Raw genomic sequence first — 22,207 nt, forward strand, 5'->3', positions numbered from 1 at the left:
ATGACAGGAAGGGCTGTGACAAAGACCTCACAACAGCTCATTGTGTGATCAGTTCACTCAGCACTGCAATGTCACGAGGAAAATATCACCACAAAGGACCAGGACATTCCCCCAACTGTGGTTCCCTTTGCTACTCCAGTCACCAGCAACCTGGCTCTGCAAGCAGAAATTCACTGGGAGAGATTGAAGCAGGATGAGTCGGCTCCTGCTGTGAGCGAAGTCAATCGGAGTTTTGCTCAGCCCATCTCAGCATCATGACCAAAGTTACCTTCTAATCTCATTTACAAACCAAGAAACACATTGTAACGTAGCTTCGCTCAGAAGCGGAGCACTACACCACACCCTGGAACACAGAACAGAGACCAAGTACTCAGGATGCTACGCGGTAAAAGATTTCAAATGCAAAAATATGTTGTAAACAGTACTGTGGATAAAGGGCCACTGTCAGGTGAAATATCATTCTGTACATTCTTTACAAGAATGCCCTTATTACAAACACTCTGGACGGTTAAAAAAGGCGTTTTTGGCATCTTGCTCACTTGTCACCAGTTGTGCTATTCGTTCGCTCCGTTTCTCTATTTCAGCTAGACATCAAGACTTTTGTTTACAGACAGCGGCTGGTCTATCCACCTTTCAGGTTCTCACGTGCTTGCATAGCGCTGCATTACTAAGATCCCAAAACCCCGGGGGAATATTTTCTCAGAACACAGATTCCACCGGCATTTTTTAAAGTTACAGATTTCATGGACCCACTTCTGTGGGTCAGGGACTTCGGGAAAAAGTTCATTTTCACAAAACAACTTTAACCCTTTAGATCAGTCTTGGAAAGTTATACCTTTACTTCTTCTACTGAATATCAGCCTGCACCCCACCCCTCTTGCCATTGTTAGATCATTGGTTTATTTTTCCTCTTTGCAGCTTCCTAAAATGACAAACAGGATGTACTGATCAGGGGTTCCCGGAACCGGGACATTCGTTTATTCAGCTGAAAGAGACACTGGCTTTACTTCCAGGGCTTGTTCTGGAGGCTGCTGCTGCTGAAGGAGCGGGTGGCGAGGGAGCCAGCCGGGCTGGCGGTGGGGAGGTTCTGGGTGCTCCGTACAGCCGTCGCCTTGGAATCTCGGCCTGAGGAAGCACGGCTGAGACGGCCTGGGGGAAGAACAGAAACCCATGGGATTTTGTGCTGAACAGACAATCAGACAAAAGGGTTTTGTTTTCCTCTGCCGATAGCCGGGTTGGAGCTGATGGGAGATGCTGGGGTACAGATACAACCTGCCCTGTCATTTTTAACTGCGTCCAGACAGGCAAAGATACAGACCAGGTACCTAACACACCTTTCACGCTCCCCTAAAGAGCCAGCGGCCTGCCACAGAGGGAACGTCCAGACACCCGCAGCTGGCCTGTGCCAGCCGACTTGGGCTCACAGGGCTGTTTAACTGCAGTGGAGATGTTCGGGCTCAGCTGGAGCCCGGACTCTAGGACCCTGAGAAGGGGGAGGGTTGCAGAGCTCAGGCTGCAACGTCTACACTGCAGTTAAGCAGCCCCCAGGAGCCAGAGCCCAAGTCAGCTGGCACAGGCCAGCTCTGGGTTTCTAATTGCCGTGTAGACATACCCTGAGAGGCAGGCTGTGCGTGTGGAATATGCAGGCCCAGCACTGAGAGAGCTGGACCTATCACACCACACTACAGCCCCAAGCCTGCCCAATGCCAGCATGAAGGCGAGGCAGCCTGCCTGTGTAACCCACACACCTCCTGGGTGTGGTGTTCTGTCCCATCTAGTGGCATCGAGATCGCTTAGAGAGAGATTAATGAGTCTGCTCTACAGCCTTAGCTAACAGCCAGTTGGATTTTGGCTCATGCACTAAGCTCCCAAGGTCCCAGGTTCGATCCCGCCTGCCAACGACCAGGGTCTATCGGGTTGCACCTGCACTCGGGAGGGGGAAGGGATGAAAAAAAGTTCTGCACAGGGGGTCTGAGGTGATGGTGGGGCATGACTGCCATGGCTATGTTTGTTACCACCCACGCAGTCTGTGCCCGGGTCCTCACCTTTCCCCAGCAAACCCTCCCACACCATTCTGGGGCCGCTAAATCCTGCACGGTGTCCCCTCATCACTGCCCTCCGGCTGCTGTTAGGAAGGTTTAATCCTCTCCGGCGCTCGGGAGCGGGGTAGGGATGCTCCTTGCAGAGCGCACACGGCAATCTGAAAGATATACACCCTGCTGATCTGCTGCCCCCAGCATCCCTGTGACAGGCCTACACCCACACAGGCCTTTCACTAGTGCGGCAAGTACCTGGAGGAGAAGTGATACAGCAGTGTTTTAGCGAAAGGCCTGAGGAACTGGGAAAACCAGGAAATTGTCATAAGGCCTCATGGGTACTATGCAGCGTGGCACGTGCCTTCCAATCCCCTGGATTATTTTTAATAGTCTATGGGACAAATCCTGAAGTCCTTACTCAGGCAAAGCTTCCATTGTCTTCAGTGGGAGTTTTGGTGCTCTATGAATACACACAGAAAAGCCCCTGTCCACAATGGGATCAGCCTGGCACATTAGGGCACAGGTCATAGCCTACAGTCCCTGGTCAGTATGAAAAAGCACTTCCTTTCCCCGGAGATCTGGTATAAAATGGTGCTGTAGCCAGCGCAGGGGAAGTCTATGGAAGTTTTGCAGGCACAAGGCCCTCGGGGGCAGTCCCATTGTTTGTCAAGGGGTCTTACTGGCAGTATCTGAGGGGATCTGCTCCTCTTCCAGGTAGTATTCTATCTTTTGTAGATCTTCTGCAGTAAATCTCCATTTATTCTCAGCACGTGTGGGTGTCCCTCTTGGGGTGGCCCTTTTCCGGGCAGATCCAGTGTAGGTTGCCAACTGGCAAGACGTTGGGAATGAGCCAGTGACCAGTCCTTCAGGGACCTTCTGTGCAAGGACCTTCAGGCCTGGAGACAATACAGATCATATGGTTAGTGATCACCAATTATTTGCAGTGATTGGTCAGACTCTTGACTTAACTTTCATCTCCTGATCAGAAGTGACAGGAGGAGAGCTACTGATAGTACTGCTCTGGAACTATGGGGTGAGGCTCAGGAGACACCTATATAGAGGTCATTCTTCTCAACGGCTGGAGCATTTTGAGTCATGTTCCAAGAGGTACCGAGCTCCCTCGACTGCCACAGGTTTCAGTGGAAGTTGTGGACATTCAGCACATTGCAGGATTAGCTCCTAGAGGTTGCTCTTGGGAGCAGCAAGTCTCACGAAGCAGCTACAAGATGCAGGCTCTCTAAAGGGCTTTGGAGACTGCAGCATATTTAGCGAATAAAAATGTTTAACGCAAAGCATCTTATGATACTCGCTCTTCAGGAGGGCACTGATATAAGGGATGTTAATGAAGCTAAGAGAGCCAACCTCTGCCAGTTTTCCTAGGTCCTGAAGCGATGCACTCTTTAGATTTGCTTAGCGCACCCAGAGGCTGGATGTCTCAGGCTGTTCTTGGTAAAAGCTATTTCCATAGTGTTGACACTATAAATCGTGGAATAGAAGTGGGGCCTCAGTGGTGGGATGGATTGGACACCAGCCTTTCACCACTGGTGACTTGGGTTAAAGAATGACCTATTTTAGGGCAAGTGAAAACCTGTTGCATGATCACATATTATCCCCCCTACCCTTGTTTACACCAAGGAGATCATTCCCGCGGTTACTTTAGTACAAGTGCCTCTCCAGTGGTGCTAGCAATGGCAGGGGCAGCAGTATATGCAGAGGGTTCTTCCACAAGCCCTAGAAAAGTGGGAGTATTTGATACAGACCAGATATCAGCGTGAGTTTTTTTTTAAAAAGATCCCACGTCCTCTTGACCTGGTCTGAGCAGGGTTGGCTGTCACAGGGGTAAGAACATTGCAGTCTAGCACTGCCAGCGAGTGAGAGAATTCCTTAAAATCCTCAATGCAGACAAAGCCTAGGAGACACTTGCCAAAGCCAAGCCAAATGGATGGCAGTCTCTAGCTAGGAGAGGCCCAAGACTGGAACAGCCATGGGTTTGTTGGCCAGGACTGTAACACACAGGCAGAGCCATGTATTTAGCTCTAGCCCTACATCTCGTCATTTAATTCAGGCAAGCCTCAAACCCAGCTCTCAAGTTTAAGCCAAGTCCCCACATTTATGATGCAAAAGGAAATCCCCCTCACCTCCAGATAACATGAATAAGTTCTCAAAGCCTCTCTCACACATGGTAGTGGCAGCCTGGCTGGCTAGTCTCTCATCATCATCATACAGGATGATGATCTTCCCATGAGCATTTTTCTGATAGGCAGAGATGTTAAAGATCCTGTATATTTTTTATTAAACTTAACAAGAATTTGAGGTCTGATGTCATCTGCTTGATGCCACATAAGTGGCAGAGACAAGTTGACATGATTAGCCTGGGGATTACAGTGAATGAGAAGCTGGATACGAGTCAGCAGTCTGCCCTTGTTGCCAAGAAGGCTAACGGCATACTGGGCTGCATTAGTAGGAACATTGCCAGCAGGTCAAGGGAAGTGATTATTCCCCTCTGTTTGGCACTCGTGAGGCCACATCTGGAGTATTGCGTCCAGTTTTGGTCCCCCCACTACAGAAGGAAGGTGGACAAATTGGAGAGAGTCCAGTGGAGGGCAACAAAAATGATTAGGGGGCTGGGGCACATGACTTACAAGGAGAGGCTGAGGGAACTGGGGTCAGTTAGTCTGCAAAAGAGAAGAGTGAGGGGGGATTTGAAAACAGCCTTCAACTACCTGAAGGGGGGTTCCAAAGAGGATGGAGCTCGGCTGTTCTCAGTGGTGGCAGATGACAGAACAAGGAGCAATGGTCTCAAGTTGCAGTGGGGGAGGTCTAGGTTGGATATTAGGAAACACTATTTCACTAGGAGGGTGGTGAAGCACTGGAATGGGTTCCCTAGGGAGGTGGTGGAATCTCCTTCCTTAGAGGTTTTTAAGGCCCAGCTTGACAAAGCCCTGGCTGGGATGATTTAGTTGGCGTTGGTCCTGCTTTGAGCAGGGGGTTGGACTAGATGACCTCCTGAGGTCCCTTCCAACCCTGATATTCTATGATTTGAAGGCAGCCAAAAGGTTTGGGCTTGAACTCTCAACTAGCTGCCTATTACCAAGCTAGAATGCTTCCCCCAGCCCCATTGAGTCTAGTTTTGCAAGTGGATGGGACTCTTAGTCAAGGAAAAGCAAAAAGCACTTTCTCATGCTGGGGCTCAAGCCCTGAGAGTAATCCTACAGTCATAGACCTGGTCTACACTAAAAAGTTACAAGGCTTAGAGGTGTGAAAAATCCACACCCCTGGGCAACGTAGTTAAGACAACCTCTTGGGGAGCTGGATTACCTATGCCAATGGGAGAACCCCTGCTGTCTGCGTAGGTAGCATCTACACCAGGGGTCTCAAACACGGCCCGCAGAGTTATTTGCTGCGGCCCGCCAAGCTCCCTGCACCCCCCCTCGGCCCCCTCGAGTTATTTCCTGCGGCTGCAAAGCTCCCCTCCCCCGCCGCCCCCCCTCTCCCCCAGCACACTGTATCCCGGCTCCTCTGCCTCCCTCAACGCGCTTCCCACCACAAAAGCACTTTCCAGGAGGGAGCAGGGAGGAGCAGGGAGCCGCGCGCTCAGAGGAGGAGGCGGATTAGGGGCAGGGATTTGAGGAAGGGGTTGGAATGGGGGCGGGGCCGGGGGCAGCAGGGGGCGTGTCAGTAATGCGGCCCTCGGGCCAATGTACTAGTCCTCATGTGGCCCTTGTGGTCATTTGAGTTTGAGACCCCTGGTCTACACTGTAGCATTTCAGGTGTAAACAAGCCAACAGAATTTAAGGCCAGAAGGGACCACCAGATCACCCAGTCTGACTTCCTGTATATCACAGGCCATTGACGCCATCCAGCCCTTGCCACACTCAGACCAACCACCAGAGTCAGACCAAAGTATTACAGCCCTCAGGAGACTAAACCATTGTGTGTCACAGGCAGTGAACCGGAGGGACCGAGGTGCACCAATGCCCAAGATCCTTGCAACGGCAGGGAATTGATTTAGTGAGAGATACCCAGATGATCCTAGCAACTGACCCATACCCCATGCTGCAGAGCAAGGGGAAAATCCTCAAGGTACCTGCCCATCTGACCTGTGCCACCACCCTTCTGCTGATTAATGCAGAAACACAGAAGTTGGCAGTAAGGAGTGAGGTCTACACACAGCCATCCCTTCCCTCTGTGGGCATGGAAGTCAATAGCCTGGGATATTGCCCACTTAATCCTAAACTCTCCAGAGAAAGGCTAACCCCTGCTGTGGGGAAGTCAATGGAGCTCCATTTAATGCCTCATCCAAAGAGTGCAGCACTGCAACACCAACAGCGAGTAGCCGCCCAAGTTGTTCAAGTCTTGGTCCCCACGTCAGCACAAAATGGGCAGCGCGCACACAGCTCCCACTGTAGTCAATGGGCTTTGCAAACGACAGGTGCTTCGCACCTGCATCTTACAGCTGTAACACAGAACCCTAACATCAGGAAAATCACCATCAGCATGGGAGGGCCTCATCGTGCCCCCCTTGAAGTCCCAGATAAACTCCCATTGAATATACTGGGAGCAAGAGTTGGCTCTGTGTTCAGTCAATGCAGAAGTCATGGAGTTCCTTTGCCAAAACACTGACACTCCAGAGCACCCACGTTTTAAAAAGGATACGTATTCCAGAATGCTATTCGTATAAGGGTTCATGGTTCTAGACAGCGTTGCGATAGGGTAGGAGTGAGCTGCAGATACAAGAGAAAAAAGGGTTAGGGAATGAACACCTACCAAACAGCCTAGATGACTTGATTGGGACCTGTCAGAGTACAGAGGCCTGGTTCGCAGTGAAGAAAGGGTCAATTTCAGCTCAGTTCCTCCCTTCTCCTCCTCAGGTGCTTTGGGAAGAGAGGAGGAGAAGATATAAGACTGGCTGCTTGGGAGAAATAGTGGAGACAATGTCTTTGGGGTCTCTCAAGCTAAGGAGTCCATCCATCATCCCCCCCTCATGCCCCACCCTGCCAGTTTCCTTTTCTGCTTATGTTGGTTTCTTTCGTTTTCTTATCACAGACACTGAGGCTGTCTCGATTTTCATTTTGCAGGGACAGGCTATGCCAATATCTGAAACTCTGGAGCCAGATGGGAGATTGCGAGGCACAATTATTGCCTCCTGATCTTGGCTCTCAGCAGATGGGAGCTCACACTCCACAGGCCCATCTCACCTTCAGCTGGGAAAGGACAGTGTCAGGGCGGGGCTCAGCTGTCGGGGACACAGGCTGCATGTTTTTGAGTGTGAATCAATCGGCAGCCACTCTTCACTCTCCCTTGCCTAGGTAGTTTGTACTCGCGGTACCAGTTACCCAGGCAGGGCTGTGCATGGGACTCACCACAATACAGAGTGAAATAACAGTACTTCTGCTGCATTCACTGGGGCCCATCTTTGGGGCAAGAAGTGTTGAACATATTATGCAAACAGTTGACACTGATCCAGGTTCAGAGAATCCTGCAGTGTTCCCCTCCCTTACCTCCAACGATATGACATTGGTCATACGCATCTCGATCTCGTACGTCAAGCAGCAGGAACGGGCAGTCGGGGTAAGGCTTGTCTTTACCGTTAGTGTCTTTACCATTAACATCAGGTTTCTTCCGCAGGCTTTTGTCTATGTCTAGCTCACCTACACCACTGATCACACTACAACAGGAAAGAAAGCAGATTATGATGCAAGATCTCCTTCTCTAAGCACTTCTGTTCCTCTGTATTAAGATCAGGATACGTTTCAGTTTCTTTCTGATCCATTCACAACCTAACATAACAAGTTACCACATAAGACTATTGAAAAGGATGTTGCCACCTTTCTTCAAAATTCTTTAATAAACTTAAAGGAGTCAAGTGAACAGCTAGAGATCAGATTTTCCAATTTTTCCTTATGATTTCTTCTTTAAAAAAATCTAGGATATTTATTTTCACAGGTTCTGCACTCCACAGTCCCAGTGGCTGGTCTGGGAGTACTCAGTACCTCTGAAACAGAGCAAGGCCCCTCTCACAGAAGGTTTTCTGAAAGATTGTGCTGCATCGTTTGCTAAGGGGAGATTGGTTAAAAGTTCTAGTACTTCAGTAGGTTACCAAAATGGAGATGTTGGTAATCCGTTCACAGTAAATTATTTGCCTGTTCTCTGCAAGCAGCATGCTGCAGAGATTGTGTATGCCATCACTAAGCTGTAGATGAGATGCTCAAGAGTGAAGATCTACATGGTGATCATACCACAGGGTTCTATAAATAAAAAATAATTAATGGAGATATCCCATCTCCTAGAACTGGAAGGGACCTTGAAAGGTCATTGAGTCCAGTCCCCTGCCTTCACTAGCAGGACCAAGTACTGATTTTGCCCCAGATCCCCAAGTGGCCCCCTCAAGGATTGAACTCACAACCCTGGGTTTAGCAGGCCAATGCTCAAACCACTGAGCTATCCCTCCCCCTTATTATTATTATTTTTATTTAAGGGACCACATCTAGAAAAGAAGAGAGCTCAATTTCCATGGTCCAATCACTAGCACTTCCATTAAGACCATCAACAAGGACACATTAGTTTAAAGTTTGGTGGTGGCAGTTTGTGATGCAGATGCTTGAACAGCAGGATTTGGACTGAGTCACACAATCTCATTTCAGGTCAGTCACTGGACAGCTGCCAGATGGTAACAGCTTCCAGTCACTACCATTCAGGCCAGGATTCAAACCTGAAAAGCTCTGCCTCCCACTGCAACCTCAAGCCTGTGGCATTTGGATTTCTAACTCCAAACCTAATATGCTACTGGGGACATTTTGCAACGACTAGAAGTGCAACAATGAATTATTTGCAAACAAATACTTCTGACAAAAGATGGTGTTCGAGTGACTTGAGATCTTGCTGGGATTAGCTGTTAATTGATAACAGGTTCATGAAAACAGCCATCTACAGTACTAGAAAGCCTGAGACGTCTTATACAAGACATTTGGAGTGTACCACAGTTGGTGGGGAAACAGGAGGAATATAGTGGGTGGGGGAGGAAAGCCATTCTTTGTGCATTGCTATCAGGTACCTCTGCAGAGTAGACCGATACGATTCCCCTGCTCCAGTGTTGTTTATGAACAGGACTGGACTGGCTGGCTTCTCCGTGGGGCTTCCTTTCCCGTTAGTCCCAGCTGTGAGTTCAGCATCAGTCTCTGAAATAACAGTATCACCATCTAAAAGGGCAAAAAGGTAATGGAAAAGTAAGTTGCTTGTGGATGAATGACTCATATATTTGTAAACACAAAGACCAAATTCCATTCATGGAAGCATGTGTGCTGCAGGATTTGGTGCTTGTTATTAATCTCTTACATTTAAGACACTGTGCTCTCTCAGAGGATCCCAAAGAGTCATTAAAAACAAACAAACAAAATCTAGGCACTGGTCCTCAACCAAACCCCAGATCTCAGCATGGCTGAACTTGGGAGAAGTTTGGACCTGTGTCTAAATTTTACCGTTAGTACTCCATCTCTGTAATGGGACAAATCAAAACCAGGAGCCAGATATCTCAGAACACTGGGAGAATTTTGCATCTAGACCTGGATTTTGTAAGCCATATTAGATACAAGGATCCTTCTCCCACTACTGAAATGAGGCCCCCTATGGCAACCTGCAACACTAAACAGGAGAACAGGGGGTTGGGGGGGGATGCTCTGTTTTTTTGTTTGTTGTTTTTTTTTTAAGGAAGCTTGAAGGGAAGGGTGTAAAGAAGCACATATCCAATAGAAACTACCAGGAGAATCAACCAAACACATTCTGTACCAGAGAATTATGATCACAATAGTAGGGCCAGCACCCTAATCTTTCTAAAAGAGGCCATGTGATCATTAATGGCTCAGGACCTCCCTTCTAAGTATTATCCAAAAAGCAATACCTGCTTCAGTAATAAAAGGGCTATGTACTGGGCCATCAATATTACTCCCAAGAGCGCCATAGTGGGAAGTTTCCCATCCAAGAACTGACCAGATCCAAACCTGCTTAACTTAATGAGCTCATAGCCCAAGGCAAAATGGCTGCAGACTAAAAACTGAACTGTTTTTCTCTCCAATTAGACAAAATTCAGCAAGTTGTCGAGTGAATTTGCGAGCATGATGTTTTCTAAGGCCTGGTCCACACTAACCCCCCACTTCGGACTAAGGTACGCAAATTCAGATACGTTAATAACGTAACTGAATTCGAAGTACCTTAGTCCGAACTTACCGCGGGTCCAGACGCGGCAGGGAGGCTCCCCCGTCGATGCCGCATACTCCTCTCGCCGAGCTGGAGTACGGGCGTCGACGGCGAGCACTTCCGGGATCGATCTGGGATCGATTTATCGCATCTAGACCAGACGCGATAAAATCGATCCCAGAACATCGATTGCCTGCCGCCGGACCCGGAGGTAAGCGTAGACTTACCCTTAGACACTGAACTCCACAATCAGAGGACACAGCTCAAGGTCAAACCCTGGGATCCAGCGTGTCTCATCATCTCTACAATAAATATCATGACAGTACCTTCCAGCTTTTGGATCTCCTCAGCTGACACTTCCAATGTTTCATCAGATAGCGAAGCAACTTGGATGACCTGTAGGAAACAGTAATAAACCCGGTACTAGTGTCTTGTTGGAGCGGGGACAGCAGCACTGGCTTTTCAAATAATCAGAGCATTCCACGCATCAGAACACAGGGAGTGAGGACATCCCCTCTGTTGGGCCAAGGTCTCGAATGTGACTCCATGCCCCCACGTCACACAGAGGTCTCACATCTTAATTAAAACAAAAAGCCACTCGGCTTTAGAAAGAAGAGACCCCAGATAATCCACAGAAGTATCCCTTAAAGATCATAGCGTGTTCTGACATTTATAGAACATTACCTCTAAGTTGTGATCTACACATTGCAGAGCCCTCACTAGTTTAGCGAAAGAGTTATAGCATTAATCTGCAACCATGCAAGATGCCTTATTTAATATACATATAATAGAATACATTCATAAATTAGGGGCCAACCCTACACGCCTTACTCATACATGTAATCCTATTGAAGGCAGTGGAACTAATCATATATAATGGTTGAAGGAGGGGGCCTCTACCAAAGCAAATTTATGTTCTGCTTTAGGAAGGGGAGGGTAAGGAGTCTTCCCTTCCAGGTTTTTACTAGTTACCTTGGCCCATGCTCTCTGGCTTCTGTACTTTCTGATCATGCTTTGTTTCATTTTTTAATATTTTGCTTCATTGGTATGTTGCATTTTTCCACAGAAACACACAAAAACCTCTAAACATAACAACCCTCCAGCCTTTTAGAGTTATGATTTCAACTGGGCGTTACATGCGGTGACTGCTTTGTTTAAACCACTATTAGATCTCATGCAAATGATATTTTATACAGCCCCAGTCATTAGGGAATCTCTAAGCACCTTACGAAGGGAGATTATTACAAACCCATTTTACAGATGGGGAGAACTGAGTGTTCTAAAGCATTCACTAATTTGGAAGCTCCATATAAGCGCTGACAACTCAGAGTTTCCACTGACTTCAGCTGCAGCAAAGGGTGCTCAGCACCTCTAAAAGTTATGGCCTAAGTGATTTACTTTATATAAAAAACCAAGTGTGCAGAGGGGAACAATGGCAACAGCCTGTTCTCCAGAAAAAGCTTCAAGTGCAACAAAAATAACATTAGACACAATACAAGAGTGGGGCTAACAAGAACCTAAGCACAAGCAGGCAGTTTTCAGAAGCCAGCTGGAAAATAGTCATACGTACCAGCTGGGCAAAAGTTGTCACTTTCAGCCTCTTGAATAGCTCATCTTTTTTGTATCTGTAATCTTTAACAAAGAGAGAGTAAGTATGTATTTTCCCACATCCATTCACAGCATCAAAATCATGAGAATTAGCGAGCGCCATTATCACACAACCCAACCTATATAAAGAGACTAGAATTTCTGGGTGACACAGGCTGCTGTCACTGATGGGAAGGTCTGAACAAACCTGAAGGTCCAAAAGAACGTACACCTAGGACAGATCCTGCCCTACTTACTCTAAATACACATTTCTTGAGGGAGGTTTGCTTGAGCTATTTCCACTACCCCAGAGTAGGAAGAGTTCACAAATTCAGCATTCCTATGGCAGGTATGACAAGAAAGGACACTGCACCAGTCAGAGTCCTTCCCCACAAGTCCCCCATTAACTTTGGTGTGCTAATCTCCCCTGCTGTTCCGTTTCAAACCCATTGCTGCTGCAAAGCCTCTTAAGCTACCGACAACGTCCCTACGACCTAAATGTTTATCCCATGCATTGTTTATAGCAGAGTTAGATCATAAGCATTCTGAGCTAGGGAATGGGTCTAAGTTTAAGACACTGCTGTGTACAAGTAATAATTTGCATACTATAACTGAAGCATTTTCACCAATCAGGTCTTCCCTACTTTATTTTAAATAAAAGTCAAATCTGGGACCCCATTGGTTATGTCAGTATGACTATCTACAGAAGGGTGCGATTCTCGCGAGGCACTAGAGTACAGACAAGTGAACATTATACAGTTCTGATGGGGATACCGCATTCAGGGTTGGAACCCTTGTTACCAGAAAGATATTGGACTAATTGTACGAAAGGACAAGGAAGGCTCTCAAACAGCAACAAAAATGATCAGAGGGACTGACTTATGAAGAAAGATTAACAGAGCTAAATATAGACCATCTGGCTAAGAGGGGCAATAGAACAGTGGACAAAGAAGCCTCCACACAAAGGAGGGGAGAAATGATTTAGTGCGGTACAAGAGGAGTAGCGGGGTAAAGGTAAGAAAGGAAAATGTAAGATGAATATCAGGAAGAACTTCTTGATGTGACTCTGTTAGGATGTGAAAGTCTCCCAAGTGAAGCTGTAGAAGCCTCATTCCTTGGGGCATTTACAACTAGACAGGACAGAGCACTGGAGACTGTCCAGTAAGGAACAACCCTGCACTGGTGGGGGGGATGCACCAGATGTCCTAATAAGGCTTTACCTTCTCTAGGGTCTGCAACTGTTACAAAAGATTGTGCGCACAACTTTTTAAACACTCAAAACCCATGTTTCTTTCCCTCCTCCATACTCTATGGGCTGAACCAAAATAGGCCCAATCATTCCTCCATTCCTTTACTTCTTCCCCACTGAAGTCACAGGTCAGGGAACGATCGTCAGAAGAACGTTAATCATTTTAAGAAAATGTCTCAGAAATCTCACTCTAGCTGGGGACTGATAATGGAATGCAGACCCTTTATCAAACCCAGGCTGCTAGGGACTTAAAATTGCTACCATCTGTGGACTATTCCATGGTTTATGTGAAGGAGTTTGCTGGGTCTCAATCCAGATCCCAGCAGACACCACAAGATCACCAACAGATTTAGTACTACTCAGCTCTCTTGCTGGCATCCTCTCAGTTGAGAAGACTAAGGGGGCCATGGAGACTGAACTTCCCTCACAAGCCATAGGTCCTGGCTACATATGGAGTGGGAGTGGGAAGAAGTCCTGCATTGCCAGTGCCTATAATTGCCCTGTGGCTAAGAATACTTCAGTCTCCAGGGCACCTTTCAGCCTGACGGTCACATAAAACAGACCCCATGAGCATCCCCACCAGCTTTTGCATACACACTTTGAAACAAACGTTCTCTATCCTCGCTATTTGCTTACGCTCAAACACACACTTCCTGGGGGAGATTTGCCTGAGCCATTTCCACTACTCTAGAACAGGAAGCGTCCACAAATTCAGCATCCTGCCCTACATGGGATTTGTTAAACATGGAGAGTAATTACTAGGTGCTAAGTGCCCCATATTGGTCTGTGCCAAAGTAGAGTAGAAAAAAAATACAGGTGTAAAACCTTGAAACCCTCTTACAAAGGTGACCATGGGATCCATTAACGTGCCTTCAAAACCTTGGTTATAAAGTTTCATATGAAAGATCTGCACATAAGCTAAATCCTGTGAAATGAGCCGCCTTGGACACAGGGTGACCAGACAACAAGTGCAGGGGGTAATAGGAGCCTATATAAGAAAAAGACCCAAAAATCGGGACTGTCCCTATAAAATCGGGACATCTGGTCACCCTACTTGGACATATGAAAGACTGGGATGACCATTGTGGTTCCAGAGAGACTAGATGTTTCAAGCCTTACGCTTAGACCATTAAGCCACCTCCTGCACCTCCATTCTTATTAGCCAGAGTCCTAAACACCAATATGACTCACGAGTAATAGAAACATCTTTCTTCTGAACAGCCTGCTTCTCTTGCCTGATGCAACAAAACTCAAATCCCCTAAAGTCAATGTCACTTGTCTCCCAAGGCTGAGATCCCCAGCCATGGCTCTGAGATAACCCCTCTCTCAGTTCAGTTGTCTGGATGAAAGAAGTGAAGATAACGCCCAATTATAGTTTAAGAAAAAGGTTTTGAAGACTTATGTATAAAAGTCAACGGATCCTTATTTTTTGAAACCTAATGACTAATAATTAAACATTGCAACGACTGGATGGTGTTTAATCTTCTTCAAACCAGGTTTATTTACAAAAAAAAGCAGCTGTCACAAATCTTGACGACTTAGTTCTACCCCCTAACAGTTAGTATGAGCTCAGAAGACTATCACTTTTACCAAATCTGTATCTGAATTGGAGCAAATCATATCAAATATTTTGTTGGGGATTTACACTGAACAGCAGAAAGTGCAGGAAAATGCTGCTTCTCGTTGCAATATCAACATTACGTACCTGGCTCTGACTCGGAAGATCCATTTGGATTTTCTGACATTACGAATCAAGGATCTGGTATTAAACTGTAACTGTCCTGCTGAAGATTTACAAAGCCCTGTTTCCCTGGGCTTCAGCAATGAGTGAAGCAATATATATTTAAGAATGGATCGGCTCTTGCAGCAGCTTCTCTCAAGTCTCTGCTTCAAAGGACTAAAATCAGAGTTTCAGCTATCTTACCAGTTGTGATTTTCCATCAGGTTTATAGTATTGAGTCGGACTCTCTCAAGTTACACAAGAGACAGAGAATTGACTGTACTAGGCATCTGATGTTGTGTCCAACTGGTGTCATCTATCCATGAGAAATCAAGGGGAAAAAAGTTTCTAAATTGCCCAGGAACACAAGGTGCCCATTCAGCAGAAATGCAATGAGAAAACCGCTACTGTACTCTAGAATTGGGATTTAAACAAGAAGCCTTCAGCACAAAAGGAAATTAGATTCACAGCACAGTTTAAAACTGAAGGCAGCAACACAACAAGATTTGTGGTACAGATACCACTGGACTGCCACTGCTTTTTATATACTGAAATCTTAGTCAATTGATCAACAAAGAATATCGTGAAACAAGATAATTTTCCTTTTCGTTTTACCAAGAGACTCACAACTAAAAACAAAGAAGAGGGAGCAAAAAGTGAAAGAACATTTTTTTACCAACTCAGCTACAAACACTTTTGTATTTCAGATATGTGATCTCCCTTGTAATTTGAACTTTATGATGTTAAAGGAACAGCATAAAACAGTTTTAAAAAACCCTGAAAATGGACATACAAAATCCTAAATGACCTTAGTGTTTGGTGACTTTTTCTTCACCTCTCAATAAAAGCAGGGTTATTTGGATTTAAATAATTTTCCTGCCTTCCCATGCATTAACAGCAGTGCTGGAGATTGAGAACAAGAAAGCAAAACTGACGAGAAATAGAAAGTGACAGCGACTAGTCTAGTTTCACTGGCAAAACTGAGTGAAATGCAACAGAAAGACACTAAGTGGTGAGGAGTAGTTAGGGTTTCATCAGCTTCAAAATCTAAAGAGTTAAAATATGCTGTGGCAAATTCACCCCATAATAACTCCACTGACTTCAGGGGGATTACACAGGGATGAACATGGCTCATTTACATTTTAACAAAGTGTCCTGTTAAAAGTCTAACTAGATCAGAAACAAGGCCTCAAGTTCAAGCACACAACCAGCTGAAGTAGAAACAAAAGCCATTTAACTCTAAAGATATTATAGATAGTTCCTGTAGAGCAAGTTCTCAAACTGGGGGTTGGGACCCCTCAGGGGGTCACAAAGTTATTACATGGGGAGTTGCGAGCTGCCAACCTCCACCCCAAACCCTGATTTGCCTCCAGCATTTATAATGGTGCTAAATATATTAAGAAGTGTTTTTAATTTATAAGGGGGGGGTCGCATTCAGAGGCTTGCTATGTGAAAGGGGTCACCAGTAAAAAAGTTTACAGCCACTGCTGTAGAGGGAGGTCTTTTAGTTATGCCATTTACAATTGGCTTAGGTTGACTATGGTTAATACAATTGCATTCTTCCACTCCTGGGGAACAGTTTGCTATCATCCCTAACATTGCCTTTACCGGATAGAAAGTCATTGGCAGACCTGTCCAAGTGTGTGTGATGTCACCTTCTAGTGGCCGTGGTGTACAGATAATCCAGAAAAGCAAGGGCAGGAGAAGAAGAAGAGAGAAGGAATTATTATGGTTTGAGGGAAAAGAAGAAAAGACAATTTCCAAGATTTTGGGAGAAGCGAGAACAAGCCAACATACCACCTAAAAACAGTAGTTTGGGCATAAATAACACACTTCCTTCTAAGTCTGACCAGGGTGGCTTTAGGAATAAATGTAGAGAGCTGTCTACAGCACCACAGGAACAGTATTGGACTACCAAGATCCCTCATCACCAAGTCAGTCCTGAACTGGTCTTTTCCATCTGCAGAATTCTTTGTACTTGGTCCCTCCCTCCCACAATCTGTCCTCATTTGTCCTCAGTAATACGATGTGCACCAGGCAACTTACTGTTTCTGGATGAGCTCCCAGAACTCTCTGCTCTGGTGCTTTATTTAAAAGCCTAACTGTAAAGGATTTTGATGATCACATTGCTTGATGCAGAAACAGGGTAGATATCTAAAAGAGATTACGGTACACTATCTCTGCACCGCACCCTCGGAATCCTCACAGCGCCTATTTATAGTTAATGGGATTTCGGCACAGGTCCCAAGACCAGATTACACCACTCGCTTCCAAAATGAAGGGGCCAGGATTCACTGTGCAGCGTTCAACAAACCCCTTGAGTTAAGCTCCTCTCCCCATACGTTACTCACTTCTCTTGATCTCTTCCAATTTCTCAATGTATTTGGTCAGGCTGTTTCCTACAACACAGAACAAGCACTTTGTAATAGATTGTTTTTCTAATACGAGTTTTCAGAACATAAACGCTTAAACACTTATAAAAGGGAGAAGACTGGATTCTAGCAGCCTAGCAACTCTGGGAGAAGCAAGGCTTGCACCAGCTCCTCCCTTACCATGATGAGTCCACCCAATACCAAAAAGGAACGAGGAAGGAGTTTCTCCTCTTAATAACCATCGCTCACGATGAGGGGTCTAACTGAACAGCCAGGTCAGACAGAAAATGGGCTAAACTGACTCAGGCAAGCATCCAAGGAATGGGCAGTGCTCAGTAGGTCCAAGCCTGTAAATACTTGGGAGAGGATGTCTTTGGGAGGATCAGTGGCTAGCAGGAATCCAAATTGTTTTGCACAACCTTATTTTTAAAGGATGTGTTTAACTGCTATGCAGTAAGCCAGTGAGCATTCCACTTAATTTATTAGCAGGAGTTGCAGTAAAGAGATACAAAGGCATCGACGGTCTGCCAACCAAAACAGCAGCACGCTTAAAAGCGCTGAGAGGGCTTGTTTGTAGTCTACTAGTTCCACCCAGAATTCCCCTGCCAATTAAAAGCACATGTGGTTTTGGCAATACTTTGCAGAATGGAGAAATGATCTTTACAAAGGATGTTATTTGGGACATCTACCATGTGATTAGAGGAGGGGACTGGGAGTCACAATTTTGGGGTTCTATTCCTGGCTCTGACACCTACTTCTAAGCCGTTTTCTCTCTCATTACTCTGTGACATAGGGGTAAGTATACTGGGAAAGATTCTGCTCTATTACCCCAGTGTAAATGCAGTGTACCTTCCTTGACTTCCAGAGTTACTCCTGATTTACACCAATTAATGAATCAGAATTTTCCCCAATACTACTTACCCCTACCTCACAGAGGGATTGAAGCTTAGAGGTTTCATGTCTCAATTTAGAGTCTAAGGTTTCTTGGGCAGGAACTCTGTCTTTCAGTATTCAAGGTGTGTTAAGCACTACCATAACCTACATCAGGGGTCGGCAACGTTCGGCACGCGGCTCGCCAGGGTAAGCACCCTGGCGGGCCAAGCCAGTTTTATTTACCTGCTGACACGGCAGGTTCGGCCGATCGCGGCCCCCACTGGCCGTGGTTCGCCGTCCCGGGCCAATGGGGGCGGCAGGAAGCCGCGGCCAGCACATCGCTTGCCCACACTGCTTCTCGCCGCCCCCATTGGCCCGGGACAGCGAACCGCGGCCAGTGAGGGCCACGATCGGCCGAACCTGCCGCGTCAGCAGGTAAATAAAGTGGCCCTGCCCGCTAGGGTGCTTACCCTGGCGAGCTGCGTGCCGAACGTTGCCAACCCCTGACCTACATAGTTTATAATCAATATCTTAAGTGTCTGGAGCTCCTCGGATACAGTCACAGTTTATATTATGTCAGATGGAGCAAGGCTGATCTCTACCAGGAGAATATTTTTTAATTTCATTCAGAGGTCTGATCTCCACCTGAAACATAGGTCGAACCAGGTACATTGCTCGGGGTGTGAAAAATTCATACCCCCGAGAGATGTCGTTAAGTTGACCTAAGCCTGAGTGTAGACACCACTAGGTCCATGGAAGACAGCAACTGCCTCTTGAGGAGGTGGATTAACTATAGCAATGGAAAACCGTTTCCATCGCCCTAGCAAAAGTGTCTACACTACGGTGCCAGAGCTGTGCCACTGTAGTGTAGACAGAGCCATAACCTGAGGGCTGGTCTACACTACAAAGTTAGGTTGACTTAACTACATTGCTCAGGCCTGTGAAAAATGTCATGCCCTGTGCCATGTAATTAAGCCAACCAAAGCCATGGAGTAGGAATTGCTAGGTCAATGGAAGAATTCGCCTCTCAGAGAGGTGGATTTACTACAGCGACAGAAGAACCCCTTCCTTGGCTGTAGAGAGCATCTATACTAAGTGCTACAGCAGCACTTAGCATTTCTAGTGTAGACATATCCTGAGATGGACAGGGAGCCACTGAAGGTTAAGCAATATAGGCCTGTTTCCAGTGTAACCCAGCGGCTGCAGTCTAGATCCCTTAGAGGAGTGAAAGGAAGAATATTAACAGGGCGTTTGCAACAGTTAAGATAAGAAAGCAATTAAGATACAAATAGGGATTTAGGTGAAAAGAGGCTCAAGAAGACACGTAGTCGTGTAGAGCTCTCCCAGCGCTCTTAAAAAAACCCACCTCCACGAGGGGCGTTCCTCCCAGCATTGGTGCACTGTCTACACTGGCGCTCTACAGCACTGAAACTTGCTACGCTGGTAGGGGTGGGGTGGGGTGGGGGGGGAGTTTTCACACCCGAGTGAGAAAGTTGCAGTGCTGTAAAGCGCCAATGTAGACAAGTCCTAATTCTGGAAATATCCTGGAGGTTCCGATGTGGGATTTGAAACAATAGAGATGAGTTGGTGGAGGGAAAGAATTGGGAGATGAGGTTAGATTTTTAGATTTGCTCCCAAGACAAGGTCTGAGATGGGCTGAAAAGGTAGATAAAAAGAGCACTCATACCCAAGTCAAAGAGTTCAGTCTTTGACGCATTTGTTAACTGGAAATATTGTGTGGTCAAGAAGTGACTGTGTGAAATTTGGGTCCTTTTAACACAGGAAAATCTGAAGAAATTGAAGACCCATCCCCTTAGCCTAGCATTTAGTTAATTCTTTACCTGCCTTTTGTTTTGTTTCTTACATTGCGATAATTTAATAATTTCTCGCATATTATACTCATTTGAGGGAGATGCATTTGGGAGTGTCTGCCCTAGAAGCAGCGTCCAATAACATTTCATAATGGGAAAAGCTAAAAGGACCAAGGTTAAATTCTTAAGAATCTAGAGAAGGAGAACAGTTCCATCAATGGCTATTAGCCAAGATGGTCAGGGATGCAACCCCATGTTCTGGGTGACAGTAAGCCTCTGAATGCCAGATGCTGGGACTGGATGACAGGGGATGGATCACTTCATGACTGCCCTGTTCTCCATCATGACTGCCCTGTTCTGTTCATTCCCTTTGAAGCATCTGGCATTTGCCACTATCAGAAAACAGGATACTGGGCTACATGGACTATTGGTCTGACCCAGTATGGCCATTTTTATGTTCTTATGAAGAGGAAAATGAAAAGCTGAAACACAGGGCCAGGAATCAGGAGAACTAGGTTTCAGGACAAGCTCTGCTTCTCTGATTCACCATGACATCTTGGGCAAGTGACTTAAGTGAGCCGTGCCTCGGTTTCCCCCAAACATAAAATGGAAATATTTGCTCACCTATCACACAGGGAGAGTTATGATGATGAGTGTTTGGACAGCAATTTGAGGACATAAATAGCTAAAGATTATATATGATCATAACTTCTATAGTCAGTCACATGGTAACTCATCCCGCCTGCTCTCCCTCCCCCCAGTTGTGCATTTACTTTAGATTTGCTCCCAAGACAAGGTCTGAGATGGGCTGAAAAGGTCGATAAAGGGACTTTAGAAGGGATGACTGTGATCTAGTCTGACCTGCAACTTCTAACACATGCCATACATAGAACTTTCCCAAAATAAAGCCGGTTTGAACTAGACCACATATGTACACTAGTGTTATGACTACAACTCAAGAGTTTTAAAGAACCATCGAACAATAGGTAGAGTCTGGCTATTAAATGACAGCTAAGATAGAGGAGAGGGTAACAGGACATATCTACACGTATTCAAATGGTGAAAAAACAAGGCAAGAAAATAACTTAGGATGATCCAATGAGGCAGAACTAGTTATAGTGGAATGAAAATGAAGTAGCAAAAGTTTAGGTTGTATAATCAGGAAAACAGGCACCTATTAGCTAATTTACAAGGGGAAGTGGTGGATGTATCATTACTTAAGACATTTAAAAAATCATCAGACAAGTCACATGAAATGCACAAAAAATAATTCTGTGTTAGCAAGGAAAAGGATGGGGAAATGGAAGGGAGAAATCTAACAGGGGCCTTTAAAACACTAGCTTTAATTTCAAATCATGGGTAAAACAAAAGCTTCTGTAAAAAGGATACACTAAAAAAGTCAGGCCCATGAATTTTACTGAGCATTGTTACATCAGGAGTCTGACATCAATGACGGTCAGTTGAGAGGCTCCAATTATGACCACAGATTTGAAGTTATTTCAGTGCAAATTTTAAATAGCTGGCTGAACACAGGCAGTTAGACATGGAACATAACATATGCTGGTATAGTTTGACACCTGATTAGCGGATTCTTACACAAGGCGATATTTTCACTTACCTGTGTCAAGGCGAGATTTTATGTGTTGATATTTAGGATTCTGTGGAATTCTTTTGGTCAAACACTGTTTAGGGGGGAAAAAAAGACGGGCCTTGACTATGTAACCATGTATTGGCTGCAGGTGCTGCAGCCCTTTAGTGAGACTGCTTCAACCAGTCTCTCCAGAAGGGCCCCTAAACAGCTGTAGAAAAAAAAAATGTGTATAGGGGGCCACAGAGCTGGGCCACCACATCCCCTACAGTTATCTAAAGCCAGAGAAAGCCAGAACTCATTTTAAATGGCCACTGTACCTCAGTCAGCTGGCAAGCTTATTTGATGGTGAAACACCCCCAGGCCCCTCGTTCTGGGGTAGAAGAAGGAAAACCCTTTAACCTCCCAATTTCCATTTCAGGACCCTCCCTCCACAGTATAATTTTAAAATCTCAACGCAGAATTTCTCCCCCTCACCCATGCAAAGAGGCTGCAGCACAGGGGCCCCCCCCTCCAACCCCCCCCCCCCCCCGGCAGTTTTCATCCCCCCCCCCCCAGAAACCTCTCCTGGCTCCTCTAGGGACCCCTGGGATTCCCGCCTGAACCTGCTCCCACCTCTAGCCCCTCTCCCGGGATCATCCAGCATCACCCCCTTGACCTGAGCGCCCCCCCCCCCCGGCCTCCTTTCTCCCCCCCCCCCCCCCCATTCCCTTCTCCCCCCCTCCAGGATCGGGTCCAGCACTACCCCCGGGGCCAGCCCCCCGACCAGCCTCCTCCC

General features: G+C 46.2%; 1 protein-coding gene across 1 annotated transcript; it reads right to left on the reverse strand.

The window, feature by feature from the left end:
* Window positions 1–121: 121 nt before the first annotated feature.
* Window positions 122–21,523, reverse strand: CEP41 (centrosomal protein 41; the record flags this gene model as incomplete). The annotated part of the gene is given in 10 exon segments (XM_034763956.1): window positions 122–1,149; window positions 2,717–2,932; window positions 4,175–4,289; window positions 6,693–6,760; window positions 7,538–7,704; window positions 9,091–9,235; window positions 10,556–10,625; window positions 11,800–11,861; window positions 17,137–17,184; window positions 21,460–21,523. Coding segments are annotated over 10 exon segments (1,101 nt in total), but the record flags the coding sequence as incomplete, so codon positions are not given.
* Between the last annotated feature and the right edge of the window lie 684 nt (window positions 21,524–22,207).

This window comes from Trachemys scripta, chromosome 1 (assembly GCF_013100865.1).
Source record: "Trachemys scripta elegans isolate TJP31775 chromosome 1, CAS_Tse_1.0, whole genome shotgun sequence".
NCBI classification, from domain to species: Eukaryota; Metazoa; Chordata; order Testudines; family Emydidae; genus Trachemys; species Trachemys scripta.